This window comes from Anolis sagrei, chromosome 1 (genome assembly GCF_037176765.1).
Source record: "Anolis sagrei isolate rAnoSag1 chromosome 1, rAnoSag1.mat, whole genome shotgun sequence".
In the NCBI taxonomy this organism is placed as follows: Eukaryota; Metazoa; Chordata; class Lepidosauria; order Squamata; family Dactyloidae; genus Anolis; species Anolis sagrei.
The window spans coordinates 5,990,905-6,010,414 of NC_090021.1; the positions used below are offsets into that span (position 1 = coordinate 5,990,905).

At 45.8% G+C, this 19,510-nt stretch overlaps 1 protein-coding gene across 1 annotated transcript in view; it reads left to right on the forward strand.

Annotated features, from left to right (window-relative positions):
- EPHX2 (epoxide hydrolase 2) overlaps positions 1-3,739 on the forward strand; it is a 109,247-nt gene extending 105,508 nt beyond the window's left edge. The window contains exon 18 of the mRNA XM_067462580.1: positions 3,662-3,739. Coding sequence (XP_067318681.1) covers positions 3,662-3,724 — 63 coding nt within the window. The 3' untranslated portion in view covers positions 3,725-3,739. The remainder of the gene's footprint in view (positions 1-3,661) is intronic.
- The last annotated feature ends 15,771 nt before the right edge of the window (positions 3,740-19,510 follow it).

Genomic DNA, 19,510 nt, shown 5'->3' on the forward strand with positions numbered 1-19,510 from the left:
GGTGCCTTAAGATGTGTATTTGTTTCTAAGCTTGAAAGACAATCAGGATTTGCAAACGCTGATTTTTCAAACTTCTTCCAGGAGTTTGTCACCCAGAATGTAACTTTTCCAAATTTTTGGGTGGTTGCTTGTATCTTGCTGAAACTGCTGCTTTTATCACTCTGGGAACTTGTAATAAAATCAATAATGAACAAAATGTTTGCAAACAGTGTTCTGTTATTGAAAAGCCTTTGCCTGGAGATGAGTGCAAAGACCACCAGCTCCTACACCATCTCCCAAAGAGGTTAAAAGTGTATCCATCGGACCTCATATTGCCTTCTCCTGATATAGAATCCTAGAGCTGGAAGAGACCCTCAAGGGCCATCCAGTCCAACCCCCCGCCATGCCAGAAGGTACAATCAAAGCACTTCTGATAGACATAGAATCATAGAATCCTAGAGTTGGAAGAGACCTCGTGGGCCATCCAGTCCAACCCCATTCTGCCAAGAAGCAGGAATATTGCATTCAAATCACCCCTGACAAATGGCTATCCAGCCCCTGTTTAAAAGCTTCCAAAGAAGGAGCCTCCACCACACTCTGGGGCAAGGAAGGAAGGAAGGAAGGAGAAAGAGAGGGGAAGGAGGGAGAAAAGAGGAAAAGAAGGAAGAGAAGGAGGGAAAGGAGGGAGGAAAGAGGGAAGGAAAGGAAAGGGAAGGAAAGACAAAAAGGAAGGAAGGAGAAAGAAAGGGAAAGAGGAAGGAAAGATAAAAGGGAAAGGATGGAGTAAGAGAGGGAAGGAGGGAGGAAAGAGGGAAGGAAAGACAAAAGAGAAGGAAGGAGAAAGAGGGAAGGATGGAGGGAAGAGGGAAGGAAAGTCAAAGGGGAAGGAAGGAAGGAAGGAAGGAAGGAAGGAAGGAAGGAAGGAAGGAAGGAGAAAAAGGGAAGGATGGAGGGAAGAGGGAAGGAAAGACAAAGGGGAAGGGAGGGAGGAAGGAAGGAAGGAAGGAAGGAGAAAAGGGAAGGATGGAGGGAAGAGGGAAGGAAAGACAAAGGGGAAGGAAGGAAGGAAGGAAGGAAGGAAGGAAGGAAGGAAGGAGAAAAAGGGAAGGATGGAGGGAAGAGGGAAGGAAAGACAAAGGGGAAGGAAGGAAGGAGAAAGAGATAAAGGGAAGGAGGGAGGAACAAGGGAAGAAAGGGAGGAAGAGAAGGATGGGTGGAAGGGAGGGAGGAAGGAAAGAGAGAAGGAAGGGAATAATAGAATCCTAGAAGTGGAAGAGACCTTGTGGACCATCCAGTCCAACCTCCTGCAAAGAAGCAGGAAAGTTGCATTCAAAGCACCCCCGACAGATGGCCATCCAGCCTCTGTTTAAAAGTGGAATGAAGGGGGGGGGGGAAGAGGGAAGGAGAGGTGAAGAGGAAAAGAAAGAGGAAAGGGTGGAAGAGAAGGAAGGAGGGAAGGAGAAAGAGGGAGGGAGGGAGGAAAGGATGGGATGGTGAGAAAAAGGAGGGCCTGAAAAAAGAGCTCAAGGGCCTGGGTTTGCCCATACCTGCACTAGAGACAGAAGATCCAAACTTTTTCAACTTTCTTAAAACTTCATCCAAATCGAATTTACAAAATTATATAAATTTCATCCTCTTGGCTGTCCTAGAGAGCCAAGGCTGAAGAAAGCTGGCATTCACAGTCCAGCCATAAAATTCACATTCTTGTTGTGTTTCAGAAGGAATGAGAAAGTGCCTTCCATAAGCTCCTTAGCCCTTGCAAAGGAGGCAAATGTGGGGAGGGAAAACACGCCGTCCCTTTTGAAATCACAATTCTATTCCTAGTGAAAAACAGAATTGAATTAAGAGAGAGAGAGAAACGGCCCCAGAGCCAAATCCGACCATAAAGCAGCGGGCGTTGGGTTTATGCAGACTAAATCACGCCTGACAGAGCTGATAGCCCTTTTCCCTTTTTATAGGATTACACTCCAAGGGGAGAGCCTGGCGAGGCTGGATTTATCGGGGCGGGAATGTTATTAAAGCGTTTGATCCGGCCGCTCGCAGAAATCCATCTTGAGGAAATTAATTCAAATGGCCTGCAACAGGAACAAGGCCGGCAAATGGGAGGATAAATGCCCGGCAAGCCAAGCTCAGCTCTCTCTCTTGACACTGACTGTTTAGCAGGAACTCAGTATTTCAAAACCTATAGTGCATGCTCTTTGGCTCAGGTCGGTTGCTTTTCTCTTGCCTGGAAAGGTAATAACAGGAGGATGGAAGGATGGCATTGTCCGCTAAATAAGACTTACTTAGGCGATCCCTCGTAATCCGAGGATGATGGTCCTCCAAGATCAGTGTACTGGCGGTGGGTCCGTAGGTGACTATGGAGCCCTATTCTTAACCTGTGCGGGGCTGGATGAATGCAAAGCTGGGGTAAAAATTGCTGGAAGAAACATTAACAACCTCAGATATGCAGATGACACCACTCTGATGGCTGAAAGCGAGGAGGAGCTGAGGAGCCTTCTAATCAAGGTGAAAGAAGAAAGCGCAAAAGCTGGGTTGCAGCTAAACATCAAAAAAGATTATGGCAACAAGAATGATTGACAACTGGAAAATAGAGGGAGAAAATGTGGAGGCCATGACAGACTTTTGTATTTCTAGGCGCAAAGATGAGTGCAGATGCAGACTGTGGCCAGGACATCAGGAGACGCTTCCCTCTTGGGAGGAGAGCAATGTCCAGTCTCGATAAAATAGTCAAGAGTGGAGACATCAGACTGGCAACCAAGATCCATTGCCTAGTCAAAGCCATGGTCTTCCCTGTAGTCACCTACGGATGTGAGAGCTGGACCTTCGGGAAGGCTGAGCCAAGGAAGAGAGATGCTTTTGAGCTGTGGTGCTGGAGGAAAGTTCTGAGAGTGCCTTGGACTGCGAGAAGATCCAACCAATCCATCCTCCAGGAAATAAAGCCCGACTGCTCACTGGAGGGAAGGAGACTAGAGACAAAGTTGAAGTCCTTTGGCCACATCATGAGGAGACAGCAAAGCCTAGAGAAGACAATGATGCTGGGGAAAGTGGAAGGCAAAAAGAAGAGGGGCCGACCAAGGGCAAGATGGATGGATGGCATCCTTGAAGTGACTGGACTGACCTTGAAGGAGCTGGGGGTGGTGACAGCCGACAGGGAGGTCTGGCGTGGGCTGGTCCATGAGGTCACGAAGAGTCGGAGACGACGGAACAAATGAACAACAATTCTTAACCTGCATGTTCTCCCACAGTGAGGGCATTGGTTTCCAGGTGGAAGCGGTCCCGGTCAGGGTTGGCTTGATGTGCCTTCCTCTTTGCACATTTCTCTCTTTGGTTCGGAACACTGATGTCAGTGTATTGTATGGAAAAAAGAAATTGGATCTGATACTGCTTAGCGTACAGGAAGATATTTGCCTCTCCCACTATGCAAATGATCCCACATAGCCTCCACATGTTAGATTACTGTAATTTGCCATACTTGGGGCTGCCCTTGAAGACTGCCTGGAAACCATCTGTTTCGGAACACTGATGTCAGTGTAGTGTATGGAAGAAAGACATTGGATCCGATAATGCTTAGCGTACAGGAAGATATTTGCCTCTCCCACTATGCAAATGATCAAGTGTTTACAACCTTTCTTTCTTTCTTTCTTTCTTTCTTTCTCTCTCTCTCTCTCTCTACCTCTAGATTCCAGATCTGACCCGTGGGCACATTGAAGAATGCGGACACTTCACACAAATGGAGAGGTAACAATTAAACTCTTGACGACTGGGATATATAGATACTTACTTACTTACTTAGGCAATCCCTCACAGTCTGAGGATGATGGTCCTCCAAGTGTAGTATCCGTAGGTGACTGTGGAGCCCTATTCTTGACCTGCATCTTCTCCCACAGTGAGGGCATCGGTTTCCAGGTGGAAGGCCGTCCCGGTCAGGGTTGGCTTAACACACCTTCCTCTTGGCACGTTTCTCTCTTTTGCCCTCCATTCGTGCGTCTTCGAATTCTACAGCACTGCTGGTCACAGCTGACCTCCAGCTGGAGCGCTCAAGGGCCAGGGCTTTCCAGTTCTCAGTGTCTATGCCAGAGTTTTTAAGGTTGGCTTTGAGCACATCTTTAAATCTCTTTTCCTGTCCACCAACGTTCCATTTTCCGTTCTTGAATTTGGGAGACGGTGGTTGGGCATCCGGACAACGTGGCTGGTCCAGCAGAGTTGATGGTGAAGGACCATCGCTTCAATGCTGGTGATCTTTGCTTCTTCCAGCATGCTGACATTTGTCCACCTGTCTTCCCAAGAGATTTGCAGGATTTTTCGGAGGCAGCACTGATGGAATCGTTCCAGGAGTTGCATGTGACGTCTGTAGACTGTCCACGTCTCGCAGGCATATAGCACCCCCAGTGTAGTCCCGAAGGAATTTGATCATTCAGGAATCCAATTTAAGTTTCCAATGCAGAGAAAGCCCAACACAAACTATGGATGTATGTATGGCCCAGTTTACCTGTCCGAACGGATTCTCCCCTATGAACCATCAAGGCTATTAAGATCTTCCAGGGTGGGGGGGGGCTGACTCTCGGTCCCACCACCCTCGCAATCACCGTTGGTGGGGACGAGGGACAGGGCCTTTTCAGTGGTGGCTCCCCGGCTTTGGAACTCCCTCCCACTAGAGATCAGATCTGCCCCCTCCCTCCTGACATTGATCTTCTGGGGGGGGGCTGCTCTCGGTCCCACCACCCTCACAATCACGGTTGGTGGGGACGAGGGACAGGGCCTTCTTGGTGGTGGCTCCCCGGCTTTGGAACTCCTTCCCACTAGAGATCAGATCTGCTCCCTCCCTCCTGACGTTGATCTTCCGGGGGGGGGGGGGGGGCTGCTCTCGGTCCCACCACCCTCGCAATCACGGTTGGTGGGGACGAGGGACAGGGCCTTCTCGGTGGTGGCTCCCCGGCTTTGGAACTCCCTCCCACTAGAGATCAGATCTGCTCCCTCCCTCCTGACGTTCAGGAAATTACTAAAAACCTGGCTCTGGAATGTGGCATTTGAGGACTGAACCTAGAACCTCTCCCTGTGATGAATTATGATGGACTGTGACTACGAGTATGACTATGACCATGACTGGATTGACGATTTGGCTTAGGTAATTGTAATGATGATGATTTATTGTACTGTATTGTACTATTTTAATATGTAATGACTTTGCACTTGTTGTTCTTTATATGATTGTATTTTATATATGCTGTAAACCGACCCGAGTCCCTCGTCGAGGTGAGAAGGCCGGTATAGAAAACTTATAAATAAATAAATAAATAAATACACCAGGTGTGAGCAAACTTGGGCCCTCCAGGTGTTTTGGATTCCAACTCCCATAATTCCTAACAGCCGTTTGGCCCACTTTTAACTGCAGTGGCTTGACACTCTGGGACCTTCAGAGTTATGGACCCTCACCAAACGACAACATAACATAGCATTGAGCCATGTCAGTTAAAGTGGTGCCCAACAGCATTGATTCTGCATCATATGTAGCCATTCAAGAAGGTTTTGGACAAGGTAGAAAGTGTCCAACAAAGGATGCCCCCAGGCAGTAAGAAGCCACACCTTGAAAATTGCTAGGCCATTACATGCTAATCAAAAGTTCTTTCTCCCAACCCTGGACATTTCACAGATATGTAAACCCCATTTTCCTTGATTAACATTTAATGGCCTTGCAGCTTCAAAGCCTGGCTGCTTGCTGCCTGGGGGATCTTTTGTTGGAATATGTTAGCTGGCCCTGATTGATTATTAAATATCAAAAAAAGACAGATATCTATAACAATGACAAAATACAAGTTGCAAACTGTTATCCAAACAGTACTATGTTAACATAAACTGTGTGAATACACTGGATATAAACCACACAAAGAAATTACAAGTTTTAGTGCTACTTGGTTATCTCGTAGTCCTTGAGAAAATAAACCGTCTTCAAAATACAGTCCAAATAATGTCCAAATAGTTCAAATTGCTGTCCAATTCAAAATATTATCCAAACTATAATGCTTTTTTAAAAGACAGTTTACTTTCTCGAGGACTACGAGATAACCAAGTAGCATTAAGACTTGTAATTTCTTTGTGTGGTTTATATGCAGTGTATTTACCTGATTGATTATTGTCTGGAATTCAACTGGTTTTTGTTTTTTTTAGTGTTGCTCTTTATTTACTGTCCTGATTTTAGAGTTTTTTCACACTGATAGCCAGATTTTGTTCAACAAAGAATCCTCCAGGCAGCAATCAGCCAGGCTTTGAAGCTACAAGGCCATTAAATGCTAATCAATGTGGCAAATTGCAACATTTACACCTGCCTCAAACAGGCAAGAGTTCTTTCTCCTACACTGCACATTATTCCACAGATATATAAACCCTACTTGCCTAGTTTCCAACAGACCTCACAACCTCTGAGGATGCTTGCCAGAGATGTGGGCAAAATGTCAGGAGAGAATGCTTCTAGAACATGGCCAACAGCCTGGGAAACTCACAGCAACCCAATGATTCCAGCCATGAAAGCCTTCTATGAGACCTCACAACCTCTGAGGATGCCTGCCAGAGATGTGGGCAAAACGTCAGGAGAGAATGCTTCTAGAACATGGCCAGACAGCCTGGGAAACTCACAGCAACCCAATGATTCCAGCCATGAAAGCCTTCTATGAGACCTCACAACCTCTGAGGATGCCTGCCAGAGATGTGGGCAAAACGTCAGGAGAGAATGCTTCTAGAACATGGCCAGACAGCCTGGGAAACTCACAGCAACCCAATGATTCCAGCCATGAAAGCCTTCTATGAGACCTCACAACCTCTGAGGATGCCTGCCAGAGATGTGGGCAAAACGTCAGGAGAGAATGCTTCTAGAACATGGCCAGACAGCCTGGGAAACTCACAGCAACCCAATGATTCCAGCCATGAAAGCCTTCTATGAGACCTCACAACCTCTGAGGATGCCTGCCAGAGATGTGGGCAAAACGTCAGGAGAGAATGCTTCTAGAACATGGCCGGACAGCCTGGAAAACTCACAGCAACCCAGAGATTCTGGCCATGAAAGCCTTTGACAACACATTATTATTGTTATTGTTATTCTACAGCGGAGATGTACCAAAGTCTTAGAAAGGTCTGGAATGCATTCAGCTCCAACTCTGAACAAAAGGCAAAGGAACACTACTTTGCATCTAGATCAAGACATGAAAGCAGGCTATAAATAAATATAAACATCATAATAATAGCAGTAAAGAATGTTGCTTTGGGGACTTCTGGGCCACACTTCATTGCGCAGCCAATGTGGGCATCAACCTTGCTTTTAATGCGCTGGCAACTCAGTCCCACTTTCCCCAGAACGGTTATGGTGTGCTTCCATCCCCTCCACTTCCCCCTCTTAAACAATAAACGGAACGGGAGAATAAATAAACTGGCAAATGAAGCCGTTTATTTCTGCACATCAGGTTTTAGTGCCAGGATCAATCTTTCCTTATGCTCAGAGCTGTCGAGCGGCTTCCACCTCCGCTTTGGGGGAATGGAGGTTGCCAGCTGTTTCCAGCCAATTGTGGCTCATTGAGTGGGAAGAGAAAGAGATCAGGACTCATCTGTTTCTGCTTCGCTGACCTTTGAGAAATTGCATGCAAATGGGGCAAGGATCCGGGTTGTGACACCAACCGGCGTCATCAGCATATCGAGGGCTTTTTGTTTTGTGTCGGAAAGAGAGGTGCGATTCCCAGAAAAGGAGAGACTTAACCTCCTTGCTTCGGGCGGAAGAAAACTCCCAAACCAAGATAGATATATATTGAGGAGCGCAAATATGGAGTCATGGTTTGAGTGTTGGCTTCTCTAGGAGACCAGGATTCGAATCCCTACTCAGTCATATAAGCAAGTCACTGTTGTATCTCAGGCTAAAATGCACCTTGCTGTCTCTGACAAAACCAGCCAATCTTGTGAGGTAGGAAGTTTATTGTGACAAAGCAGAATTTAAGCAGTAAAAAGATCTGTAGTACAAGGTAAATTCCAATATAATCCCTTTGAGTCAAAGCAGCAGACTTGAAGCAAAGAAGCAAAGTAAAGTCCAGGAAATAACATGAGGTTACATGAATCAGGCTGTTCCAAAATCCCAAGCCCCAAAACAGGAGCCAAAGCGAGCCATTTTTGCAACGTTGAAACTGACACAGACCCAGCTTCAAGGCAGTTTACTTATAGGGAAAACATCAAAACATTAAACATCAAACAGGCAGCTAACGAGCAGTTTTCCCACCAACGGATGAGCTCAAGACTTGGCCGCAATTCGTGAACTCCTTCTCAACACCTGCTGGCCAGTCTGACCTTGAACCCCACTAGCATTGGTATCAGCTACATTCCGTTCCTGTGAGAAAAGCTGCCTGTCTCTAGCTACAGATTGTGACTGAGAACACTGAGAGCCCACACCTGCATTTCTATTCTCATGTCCATCAGTCCCATCATGCTGTTGCTGTTGAACCACAACAGTCACACTCTCTCAGCGGCCTATTTGTTTATTATGTCAGAAGCGAAATGAGGGAACAATCATTGCATCAGATAGGAGAGATCATATCAAGAGAGATCCTTTTATTACCAGCTGGGACCCTGGAGTGGAGCTGTGTCCAAAAGCAACCAGAGTGCCCGATTGTTGCAACTCAGAGAAAGTTTCGCCTTGCTTCAAAACACCACCATACAAGAACTGTAGCTTTATAGTTTATTGAGGAAAAAGTCCAAGTCAAAATAAAGAATAAGCATTGCAAAGTTCCAAAGATTTAGGTTTTTATTTCTTGCACTTATTGACCGCCCCTCTCAGCCCGAGGGCGACTCGGGGCGGTGAACAACAACAAAGAAGACAGTATACAGTGAATCACGACGATACAAACCAGACAGATACAACACAACATATACTTATACTAAAAATCCGCTTCGTCGAGTCCTGGGGTCATAGCCGAGGTTCGTAGTCCTAGTTCATTCCAAAGTCATTCAATACACTCAGTTGAAGGCCTGCTCGAAGAGCCATGTTTTCAGGCCCCTACGAAAGGCCAACAAGGAGGGCGCCTGTCTAACTTCAGCAGGGAGGGTGTTCCACAGCCGGGGGGCCACCACCGAGAAGGCCCGCTCCCTCGTCCCCGCCAGACGTGCCTGTGAGGCAGGCGGGACCGAGAGAAGGGCCTCCCCGGATGATCTCAAGGCCCTCGTGGGCTCGTAGGCCGAGATGCGGTCTGCAAGGTATTTTGGGCCGGAACCGTTTAGGGCTTTGTAGGATAACACCAGCACCTTAAATTGGGCCCGGTAGCAGATCGGCAGCCAGTGGAGCTGGGACAGCAGAGGCGTTGTATGCTCTCTGCGTCCAGCTCCCGTTAACAACATGGCTGCCGCGCGCTGGACTAGCTGAAGCTTCCGGGCCGTCTTCAAGGGCAGCCCCACGTAGAGAGCGTTGCAGTAGTCGATTAAATGCAGAAAATAGTTCCAAAAGGTTAAATGCAGGTTAAATGCAGAAAATAGTTCCAAAGATCTTCAGGTAAAAACAAGAGGCACAATCCTATAGGCAAAGTTCAAAACAGAGTCCATGGTACAAGCAATAAAACAATTGCCCCAAGAATCACAAGGTAAGAAATCCCAAGCGCGCTGCTTTCCAGCTAGGTTATTCCATGAAGCTTTCAGGCTAATGAGCTACGTTGAACTGACGCTTTCTCTTTGTTTGCAAGAAGCCTAAATACCTTTCTAACATGAAAACATTATGCTCTCAGCAAAATGAAAGCATTGCAATGACCCTTCCCCGAGCTGGCTTTTTGTCTGCCGGCCAGGCGATAACTCCACCTGACCCGCAAATCAAGACGAGCTTGCCGAGTCAGGTCACTATCAAGGCTTTCTGCACTTTCAGTATCAGCGTGAGAAGGAAACAAAGGCCTCCCCACCTTGCGGATGGCCTCTTCTTTCACACCAGTTTCTCATGTCACTCCTGACATGAAAAAAAAATCACATTGCTCATGTTTAACTTGTTTCCCACGAGGACTCCAAGATCTTTTTCACACCTGTCTCACGTCTTCCCTATTAGAGGGTGAACAATCCAACACTTGGTGAATTCTGCTTCATAATGTTAGGAAGGGCTGGCATCCGAGGATCAAATAGTGACATTGCTATGAACGCCTGACCGCCACAAGCCACTTATCCCTCTGGTCCCTTTTCTGACACCTCCTGCTTAAAACTCAAATGGTCAGAAGGATTGCAAGGTGCCACTTTCATGGTCTATATTTGCACTGAAAATCAAGATCAAGCGAGCTTTTGCCCTTCTGCTCCGCAGGAGGTTTCTATCCTCCCTGAGCTCTCCTTGGGACACCTGTGCTACAGTTTGGCAGGTGTACCACTCGTCAAACTCCTCACCTGTCGCTGCCCGTGGAGTGGGTCATGCCCAGACCGTGCCAGGTGCTTGAAGCCAGAAGCTCACTGACCCACCTCACTGAGTAAGTGAAAAATGATCAAAGTAAGGACAAGACAACTAAACAGGAATAATACTTTCATAACCCAGGAACAAATATCACATTACATAATGATTTGTCTCATATCCAACAAAAGGTGCAGCTACACATTAGCATTAATGTCCCTCTTTTGGCCCCTCTTTCACTGCCATGTCTCAATGCTATGGAATCATGGGAGCTGTAGTTTACAAGTTCTTTAGCCTTCCCTGCCAGAGAAAGCTTGTGCCTCACTGCACTACACATCCCATTATTCCATGGCATTGAGTTATGGCAGTTAAAGCGGTGTCAGGCTTGTTAGGATATGTAATAAATCAGTTGGTGAGTGTGTTAACTGAAAATGCAGAGCACGAAGCTGATTGGTTGGGCTACCCAAAGAGACTAGCTGAGCCTGGGAGTTTTGGTAACAGTTACGTTTTTAGGCTTTAGCTGTGCAGGAGCCAGCACAGAGGCAGTTTGAGTTCTTGCTTCATGAGCCACTGGAAGAAGATCTCCTACATGGACACCCAAAGACCATTTTGAATCTCTCTCAAAGGATATTGTGTGAGTCAATGCAACTGTTTACATGATCTTATATATGTTGCTCTGCATTACAAAGTGTAAACTCCTTGTTCTTGATCATCTAAAATGATCAAGGGTCTGGAGAACAAGCCCTATGAGGAGCGGCTTAAGGAGCTGGGCATGTTTAGCCTGAAGAAGAGAAGGCTGAGAGGAGACATGATAGCCATGTATAAATATGTAAGAGGAAGCCACAGGGAGGAGGGAGCAATCTTCCTTTCTGCTTCCCTGGAGACTAGGACGCGGAACAATGGCTTCAAACTACAAGAGAGGAGATTCCATCTGAACATGAGGAAGAACTTCCTGACTGTGAGAGCCGTTCAGCAGTGGAACTCTCTGTCCCAGAGTGTGGTGGAGGCTCCTTCTTTGGAAGCTTTTAAACAGAGGCTGGATGGCCATCTGTCAGGGGTGATTTGAATGCAATATTCCTGCTTCTTGGCAGAATGGGGTTGGACTGGATGGCCCATGAGGTCTCTTCCTACTCTTTGATTCTATGATTCTATGATCTTCATGACCCATGTCTGATTCCACAGCAAGCTGGCTTCAGGAAGGGCAAAAGCAAGTGCTGAACCTGACTCAGCACATAGAAGGCAGCAGATCACAGGAGCTGTCTTCATAGACCTGTTAGTGGCTTATTATACTGTAAACCACCGCCTCCTCATGAGTAAAATGTATAATATCACAAAACATTTCACCCCCTCATAGGAAATCTGCTACAAAACAGGAGCTTTTTTGTTGAGTTCCAGGGCCAAAGAAGCAGATAGCGGAAACAGAAGAACGGCCTGCCTCAGGGGAGCGTGCTTGCTCCATCCATGTTCAACATTTACACAAATGACCAGCCACTGCAAGAAGGGACAGAGAGTTTCATCTATGCTGATGATTGTGCCATCACCGCTCAAGCAGAGAGTTTTGAGATGGTTGAACAGAAGCTATCCGAAGCTCTAGGTGCTCTTACTACCTATTACAGGGAAAACCAGCTGATCCCTAATACATCTAAAACACAGACATGTGCTTTTCATCTGAAGAACAGACAAGCATTCCAAGCTCTGAGGATTATTACCTGGGAAGGAATCCCACTGAAGCATTGCAGTGCTCCCAAATACCTAGGAGTTACTCTGGACCGTGCTCTGACCTACGAGAAGCACTGATTGAATATCAAGCAAAAAGTGGGCACTAGAAGCAATATCATATGACAGCTGACTGGCACAACCTGGGGATCACAACCAGATACAGTGAATATGCTTGTGATATGCTACTCTGCTGCTGAGTATGCATGCCCAGTGTGAAACACATCTCACCACACTAAAACAGTGGATGTGGCTCTTAATGAGACCTGCTGTATTACCACGGGGTGTCTGCGGAGAAATTACACTGTTTAGCCGGTATTGCACGACCTGACATCCACCAGGAAGTAGCAGCCAATAGTGAAAGGACCAAGGCAGCAACATCTCTGGCCCACCCCTTGTTTGGGTATCAGCCAAGCACACCAAAGCCTTAAATCAAGAAATAGTTTTCTAAGATCTACAGAGATACTCGCTGGAACACCTCAGCAAGCGAGAGTCCAAAAGTGGCAGGCTAAAACCCAAAACTTCAATCAATGGCTGATACCAAATGAGAAACTTTCTCCTGGGCACACAGAAGGCTGGATAACTTGGAAGGTGCTGAACAGACTGCGCTCTGGCACCACGAGATGCAGAGCCAACATCAAGAAATGGGACCACAAAGTGGAATCCACGACATGCAAGTGTGGAGAAGAGCAAACCACTGACCACCTGCTGCAATGCACCCTGAGCCCTGCCACATGCACAATGGAGGACCTTCTCGCAGCAACACCAGAGGCACTCCAAGTGGCCAGATACTGGTCAAAGGACATTTAATAGAATACCAAGTCTGCAAACTTTGTGTTTTGTTTGTTTGTTTGTCTGGTTTGCTCCTGACACGATAAATAAATCAATCTGCATGGCATATTTTCTTTCTCTGGCAAGACTGTGTGTGGACTGATAGAAGTTTGAACTACACGCGATTTTCATTCCACCGCAAGGCTATATTAATTCCACAGTGTAGATGCACCCAAAGTTATTGAAACTGGAAGCAGTTCCATCTCTAAAAACAAAGCTGGAGGTTTAACACCATTGTCTTTCCTAAAAGCGCATGATGCACCCACCTGAGATGCGGCACATGGCTGCATCTCTCTGAGACGGTCGGGGGAACATCCATTAGGCACCTGTTTACCTGGCCGGCATCCAAGAACCTATAAAAACCAACTCTGAATGGCATAGGTAAGCAAGGAAATAACCTTGAATGTGGCTTTTAATCGTATGAGGAGCCGAAGCCCCGCAGTGCGCGTGCCATCTGGCTTTTATAGGGAGGCAAAATGAAGCTGACATGAAAGGGAGAAAGGAACAACTGCCCTCTGAGGACGGAGAGGAAGAGAACGCAATAATGGGAAAGAGAACATACAGATTGTGTCTCGCAAGGGGCTCCAAAGGCCAACTTTTCAATCATGTTTTTGCCTCCCTAGATGAATTAAAGCTGTCCGCAAAGGTGGTGTTTTGCCCAGCTCCTGAATACTGCTTCTTTTCCCCTAAATGCTTTGGCAGAAGAGGCTTCAGACCTTGGGAAAACTACAACTCCCAGGATTTTATTGCATTGAGCCATTACAGTTAAAGCAGTGTCAAATTGCATTTGTTCTAGGATATTAGGATTCTGAGAGAGCAGGGTTCAAATTGTTATGTGATTTCAGCTACCGTGGGTTTGGGAGCCCAGCTTTTCAAGTTCCCAGAAGGACGAATGAGACAGAAATGGGTTGAAGGCAAAATCAGAGGCTTCCGTTCTCAATGCCTAGAGAGGATGCCAATGGAGAAAGCACTGCTGAGCACTGACATTCCTGTTGCACTCCAGGTCCAGAAGAAGCCCTCTGACTTAAAACACACCACACAAAGAGTGAAGAATCAAATCTTCTTTTATTAAAGCTTAGTAAATAGCAAAAGAAATACATGCTTGTAAGAAAATCAAAAGGTTTCAAAAAGTATTAGTCCATAAACAGTAGAAACCCAAAGCAATGTCCACAGAAGAAATCCAAGACAGCATTTATCCAGGCAGGAATCAACAAGATGCAAAGACAATCCAAAAGGCTAAAAAAAACTCCACAGCAACAAGACCCCTTGAACAGGATTTCCATGGCACATGAACTTGATTTCCAAACGATGCCTGATCTAACAGGTTTCCCCTTGAGGCAAACCTTATATCCCAAAACTCAGAAATTGATTTAGCTTTCCCCCACATTTACCCTTTATCAGCCTTTCAGAGCGACGTAAACACTGAGTTTGCTGTCGACCCTGGCTAATCTCCAGCCGCCTATTTTTCAGCTCCCTATCTGGCTGCTCATTAAAATTCCCAGGTGTCAGATTGTTTTCCCAAACCCAAATCTTGAGAGCTCACAGAGAGAGGCCCAGCAGGAATATTCTCATGAGAAACTGCCCTTTGCACTGGGGCCTCTCTGCCATTGTCTGCATGAAAAGCATTGACCAAACCATCTGGACGAACCCAGAGGGTGCTCACCAATGCTTCCTCTTCATCCTGGAAAGAAGTGACGAGCGGAGTGCCACAAGCAGGGTTCCGTCCTGGGCCCGGTCCTGTTCAACATCTTTATTAATGACTTAGATGAAGGGTTAGAAGGCAGGATCATCAAGTTTGCAGACGACACCAAATTGGGAGGGAGAGCCAATACTCCAGAGGACAGGAGCAGGATTCAAAACGATCTTGACAGATTAGAGAGATGGGCCAAAATTAACAAAATGAAGTTCAACAGTGACAAATGTAAGATACTCCACTTTGGCAGGAAAAACGAAATGCAAAGATACAGAATGGGGGACAATGCCTGGCGCGAGAGCAGGACGTGTGAAAAAGATCTTGGAGTCCTCGTGGACAACAAGTTAAACATGAGCCAACAATGTGATGTGGCAGCAAAAAAAAAACCAATGGGATTTTGGCCTGCATCAATAGGAGCATAGTGTCTAGATCTAGGGAAGTAATGTTACCCCCTATTCTGCTTTGGTTAGACCACACCTGGAATATTGTGTCCAATTCTGGGCACCACAATTCAAGAGAGATATTGACAAGCTGGAATGTGTCCAAAGGAGAGCGACTAAAATGATAAAAGGTCTGGAGAACAAGCCCTATGAGGAGCGGCTTAGGGAGCTGGGCATGTTTAGCCTGAAGAAGAGAAGGCTGAGAGGAGAAATGATAGCCATGTATAAATATGTGAAAGGAAGCCGCAGGGAGGAGGGAGCAAACTTGTTTTCTGCTTCCTTGGAGACTAGAACGCGGAACAATGGCTTCAAACTACAAGAGAGGAGATTCCATCTGAACATGAGGAAGAACTTCCTGACTGTGAGAGCTGTTCAGCAGTGGAACTCTCTGCCCCGGAGTGTGGTGGAGGCTCCTTCTTTGGAAGCTTTTAAACAGAAGCTGGGTGGCCATCTGTCAGGGGTGATCTGAATGCAATATTCCTGCTTCTTGGCAGAATGGGGTTGGACTAGATGATTGCCCATGAGGTCTCTTCCAACTCTTTGATTCTATGATTCTATCTCCATCTTGTACCTCAGCCTCAGCACCATCATTTCTCTCATCATTTCTGTCATCATTTCCCACATCAGGATCCTGAAACACAAACACAGGCTGATTCTCAACAGAACCCCACGTTGAGAAACACTGAACTAGAGCAAAATATGCTGCAGGATGTCCCTCCCACAAAGACAAAGTTTTTGCAGAAGCATCTGAAACATTTAAACGGTGAAGGAAGGAATAGTGCCAGCTCTCCCCAACCTGATTCTGTAGCTGGGACAAATCTGATGTGACATGACCCTACTGCATCTTTAATAGGATAATAACACTGCTTATATTAATATTCAGACAACATCTTCTATCCCGAGTATCAAAACAGTGCTTTTTTGTCAGATCTCGAATGTAAAGTCATAGAGACGCTTGTTTCTGGAATTGCTTTTCAAGCATGTTGTCTCTTCTGCAGCTGTTTGAGTTTCAGCGTTTGCCTGATTGGCGGATTGGAAAAATTAAATAATGGAAAGAGCTGCTTGGTGTATGACTTAAACAGGGAAGGGCGCAAGGATGCCTTTGTAAGATTTGAACATTGTTTGCTGGAGAGTAAAAGGCCAACAAGCAAACCATCCTTGTCCCGTGAGGCTCAAACGAATTGGAATAATCGTGCGGCAGACACTTCCTCGCCTGTCGCAGCGCATTTGCATCTTCATCGCCCACTTCTCCATCCTTGACAAATAGCTTCTTTCCCCATCCAGCCCCACTTGGAAAGCTCTGAAGGAATTAAATGGCATTCACTCAATTACTTTTGCAGGCAATTGTATGTTGTACTTTGCATTGTTGTTGCCGTTTGTGCTATTGAGTCCACTATTATTTATGGTGACCCTTGTTGCTACTAGGGGTTTACAACAGGCTTTTTCTAAGTAGCAGGGAGGATCAGAACCTTTTCTGTTACAGCTGCCACAAGTTAATTGCATGTGTTATCTGTTCCTGCATATAAGCACTAAGTTTGCAAACTTTGAGCTTTGCATTTTGGCTCGTTTTGAGCTGAAGAAACCTTTGGCTGTTGCTGGGAGTGGTTATGCAGCGCCCTGAAGCTGAAGAGTGAAGCAGTTTGGAGTGCCAAGGAAACCGCTTGTTCATGGCAAGATCAGGACATTCTACTGATAACTAAGTAGAGAGACTGTATTATTTTGCTTTATGTTTGCATATTGTCGTGTAAAGAAGAAGATTCACCGAAGATATTGTTGGTTGTATATTGGTGAGAACAATTCTTCTGTTTTGCTTTGTGTTTTTGATCTACAGTGAATAGAATTATGTTTTTGTTTCTACTTCAAGCAACAGACTCGTGTATTTTTTGAGTTTTTAATCACACTGAGAGTAAAAGGGGCTGAGACATTCTGTGGGCTACTAACACTACTCTTGACAATCCTATGAATAAGAGGCCTCTGTGATCTTCTGTCTTCAACTGCTTTGCTAAAAGACATCCAGAGAAGAAGATTTTACCAGAATCTCAGGATGTGATTACTTTCATAGCTGAACAGCTTTTTCCATCAGGAAGTTCTTCCCAATGTTTAGATGGAACCTACTCCACTTAAGCATTAAGAATGAAATGCACAGATATAGGACGGTTGACACGTGGCTTGACAACAGGACATTTGAAGGAGATCTTGGAGGGTTAGCAGAACACAAGCTGAATGTGAGCCACAAGTGTGATAGAGTTGTTTGGCAGGGGAATATACATTTCCTTGAAGCCTGGTGAAGATTTACATACAGAAGCTAGGTGGCCATCTGCAGGGAGAGTTTGTATTGTATTGTCCTGCATGGCAGAAGAGGGTTAGACTGGATGCCCTTTGGGGCTCCCTTCTAGTGGAATACAAATGACCTGGGAGTCTGGTGGATTGGGATAGCTAGACTTTCTATGTAGATTGGGATAGCTAGACTTCGAAGAAAGTGGATGGGAAGAAAACCAATATTTGAAACATGATGTTGGAGGACTTTTACATATATGATGGACTACTGGATCATAGAATCCAAGAGTTGGAAGAGACCTCGTGGGCCATCCAGTCCAACCCCATTCTGCCAAAAAGCAGGAAAATTGCATTCAAAGCATCCCCGACAGATGGCCATCCAGCCTGTAATAATAATAATAATAATAATAATAATAATAATAATAATAATAATAAAATGAGTCCAAGAGCAAACCAAGCCTGACCTTTTCTTAGAAGCCAAGATAGCTAAACTGAGGCTGTTGTACTTTGGGCATATCAGGAGCAGACAGGACTCAGTGGCAAATGTTTGGAAGATAGAAAGGAGGTGGAAAACAGGAAAACCACATTATAGATAGATAGAATCAACAAAGGAAAACACGTTTTCCCTGACTTTGCTAAATCTCATGTGGAGGTTCCTCATTGATAGGTAAAGGTTTTCCCTGACATTAAATCTAGTCATGTCCGACTCTGGGGGTTGGTGTTCATCTTCATTTCTAAGCCAAAGAGCCAGCGTTGTCCATAGACACCTCCAAGGTCATGTGCCTGGCATGACTACATGGAGCACCATTACCTTCCCGCCGGAGCGGTACCTATTGATCTACTCACATTTGCATGTTTTCAAACTGCTAGGTTGGCAAAAGCTGGGGCTGACAGTGGGAGCTTACCTCGCTCCCCGAATTTGAACTGCCAACCTTTCTGTTAGCAAGTTCAGCAGCTCAGCGGTTTAACTCGCTGCGCCACTTGGGGCTCCCTCTAATTCATAGAGTTGCCTTTAAGTGGAAGTCAACAATTAACAGTTAATAATAAACAGAAAGAGAAGATTTAGAAACAATGCCACCATGTTCTTGTTGCAAAATACATTTCTAATTGTGCTAGTTATCAACTCTAAAGCAACATTCTTTTTAAATTAACAGGAAATTAGCATTACGACTATTGTGGCGCTTTGGGATCCCATTGGTATTAAGACATAATCTCTTGAAGTGCCTTTGGGCCCATGTTTCAAGTTGCGCGTCTCTTTTGAGTTCGTAATTGGAACAGACGGTGCGTTGCCTGTCGGTAGCTTCAGCTGAGGAACTGTGATAAGCGCACTGCGCAATTACAGGTAATTTGTATCCCGTAACAAGAGCATCACCTGAAATGTGCTCTGGAATTTGCAGGTTTCCTTTCACCTGCTCCAGAAAAGACAGCAGTTCTGAGGGAAGGTGGCAATTGCCCCAAATGATCCAGCGGAGTAAATCTGTGGACAAAATGTGGAGTGTTTTGCATGCCATTAGACATTTTTGCATGGTTGTTTGCAACCACAGGCCGAAATTCCATTAAGTTTGTTGTTGTTGTTGTTGTTGTTGTTGTTGTTGCATGGAGCCACCATGTCAACCTGTGGTTTGTAAGCAATGAGCATAGACCAGTGGTTCCATGCATTTCATAGGGTTTTATCAGGCAAGGAAGACTCAGAGGTGGTTTTTCTAGCCCCTTCTTCTGAAATATGGACTACAGCACCTGATATTCCTTGGCAGTCCTTCTAGGATTTGAGGAAGGTTTGTCTTCTTGGACTGCCATTCCCAGTGAAGTCGATAGGAACTTTAGAAGGGTCTACCCCAGGAGGAGAGACCCTGCGGCCCCACCAAAGAGGGATCGCTGCGTTGGTGAGCAAAGACAAGTCTAATTTTAAGCAATTTATTTTCCCTAAGTTCCCAAAAAGAATCTCACCAAAGTTGAAGAAAGCGCCACCGAGGTTTATTAGTGATTCAGCTGAAAAGGATACAAAAGTGGCAATCATTCGCCAAGCTAAGCATGAAGTTACACAAATAAATGTCATTTTTATAGAAAATACAGAGTTGTGTGGTTCAAATCTCCCGCTCCCCACTCTCGCTCAGCTCGAAGGGGATTGGCTGATGCGCAAACAGCTTGGAGGAGGCTTGGCCGTCCCCCATGCGTCAGGGCCAATCACAGGGC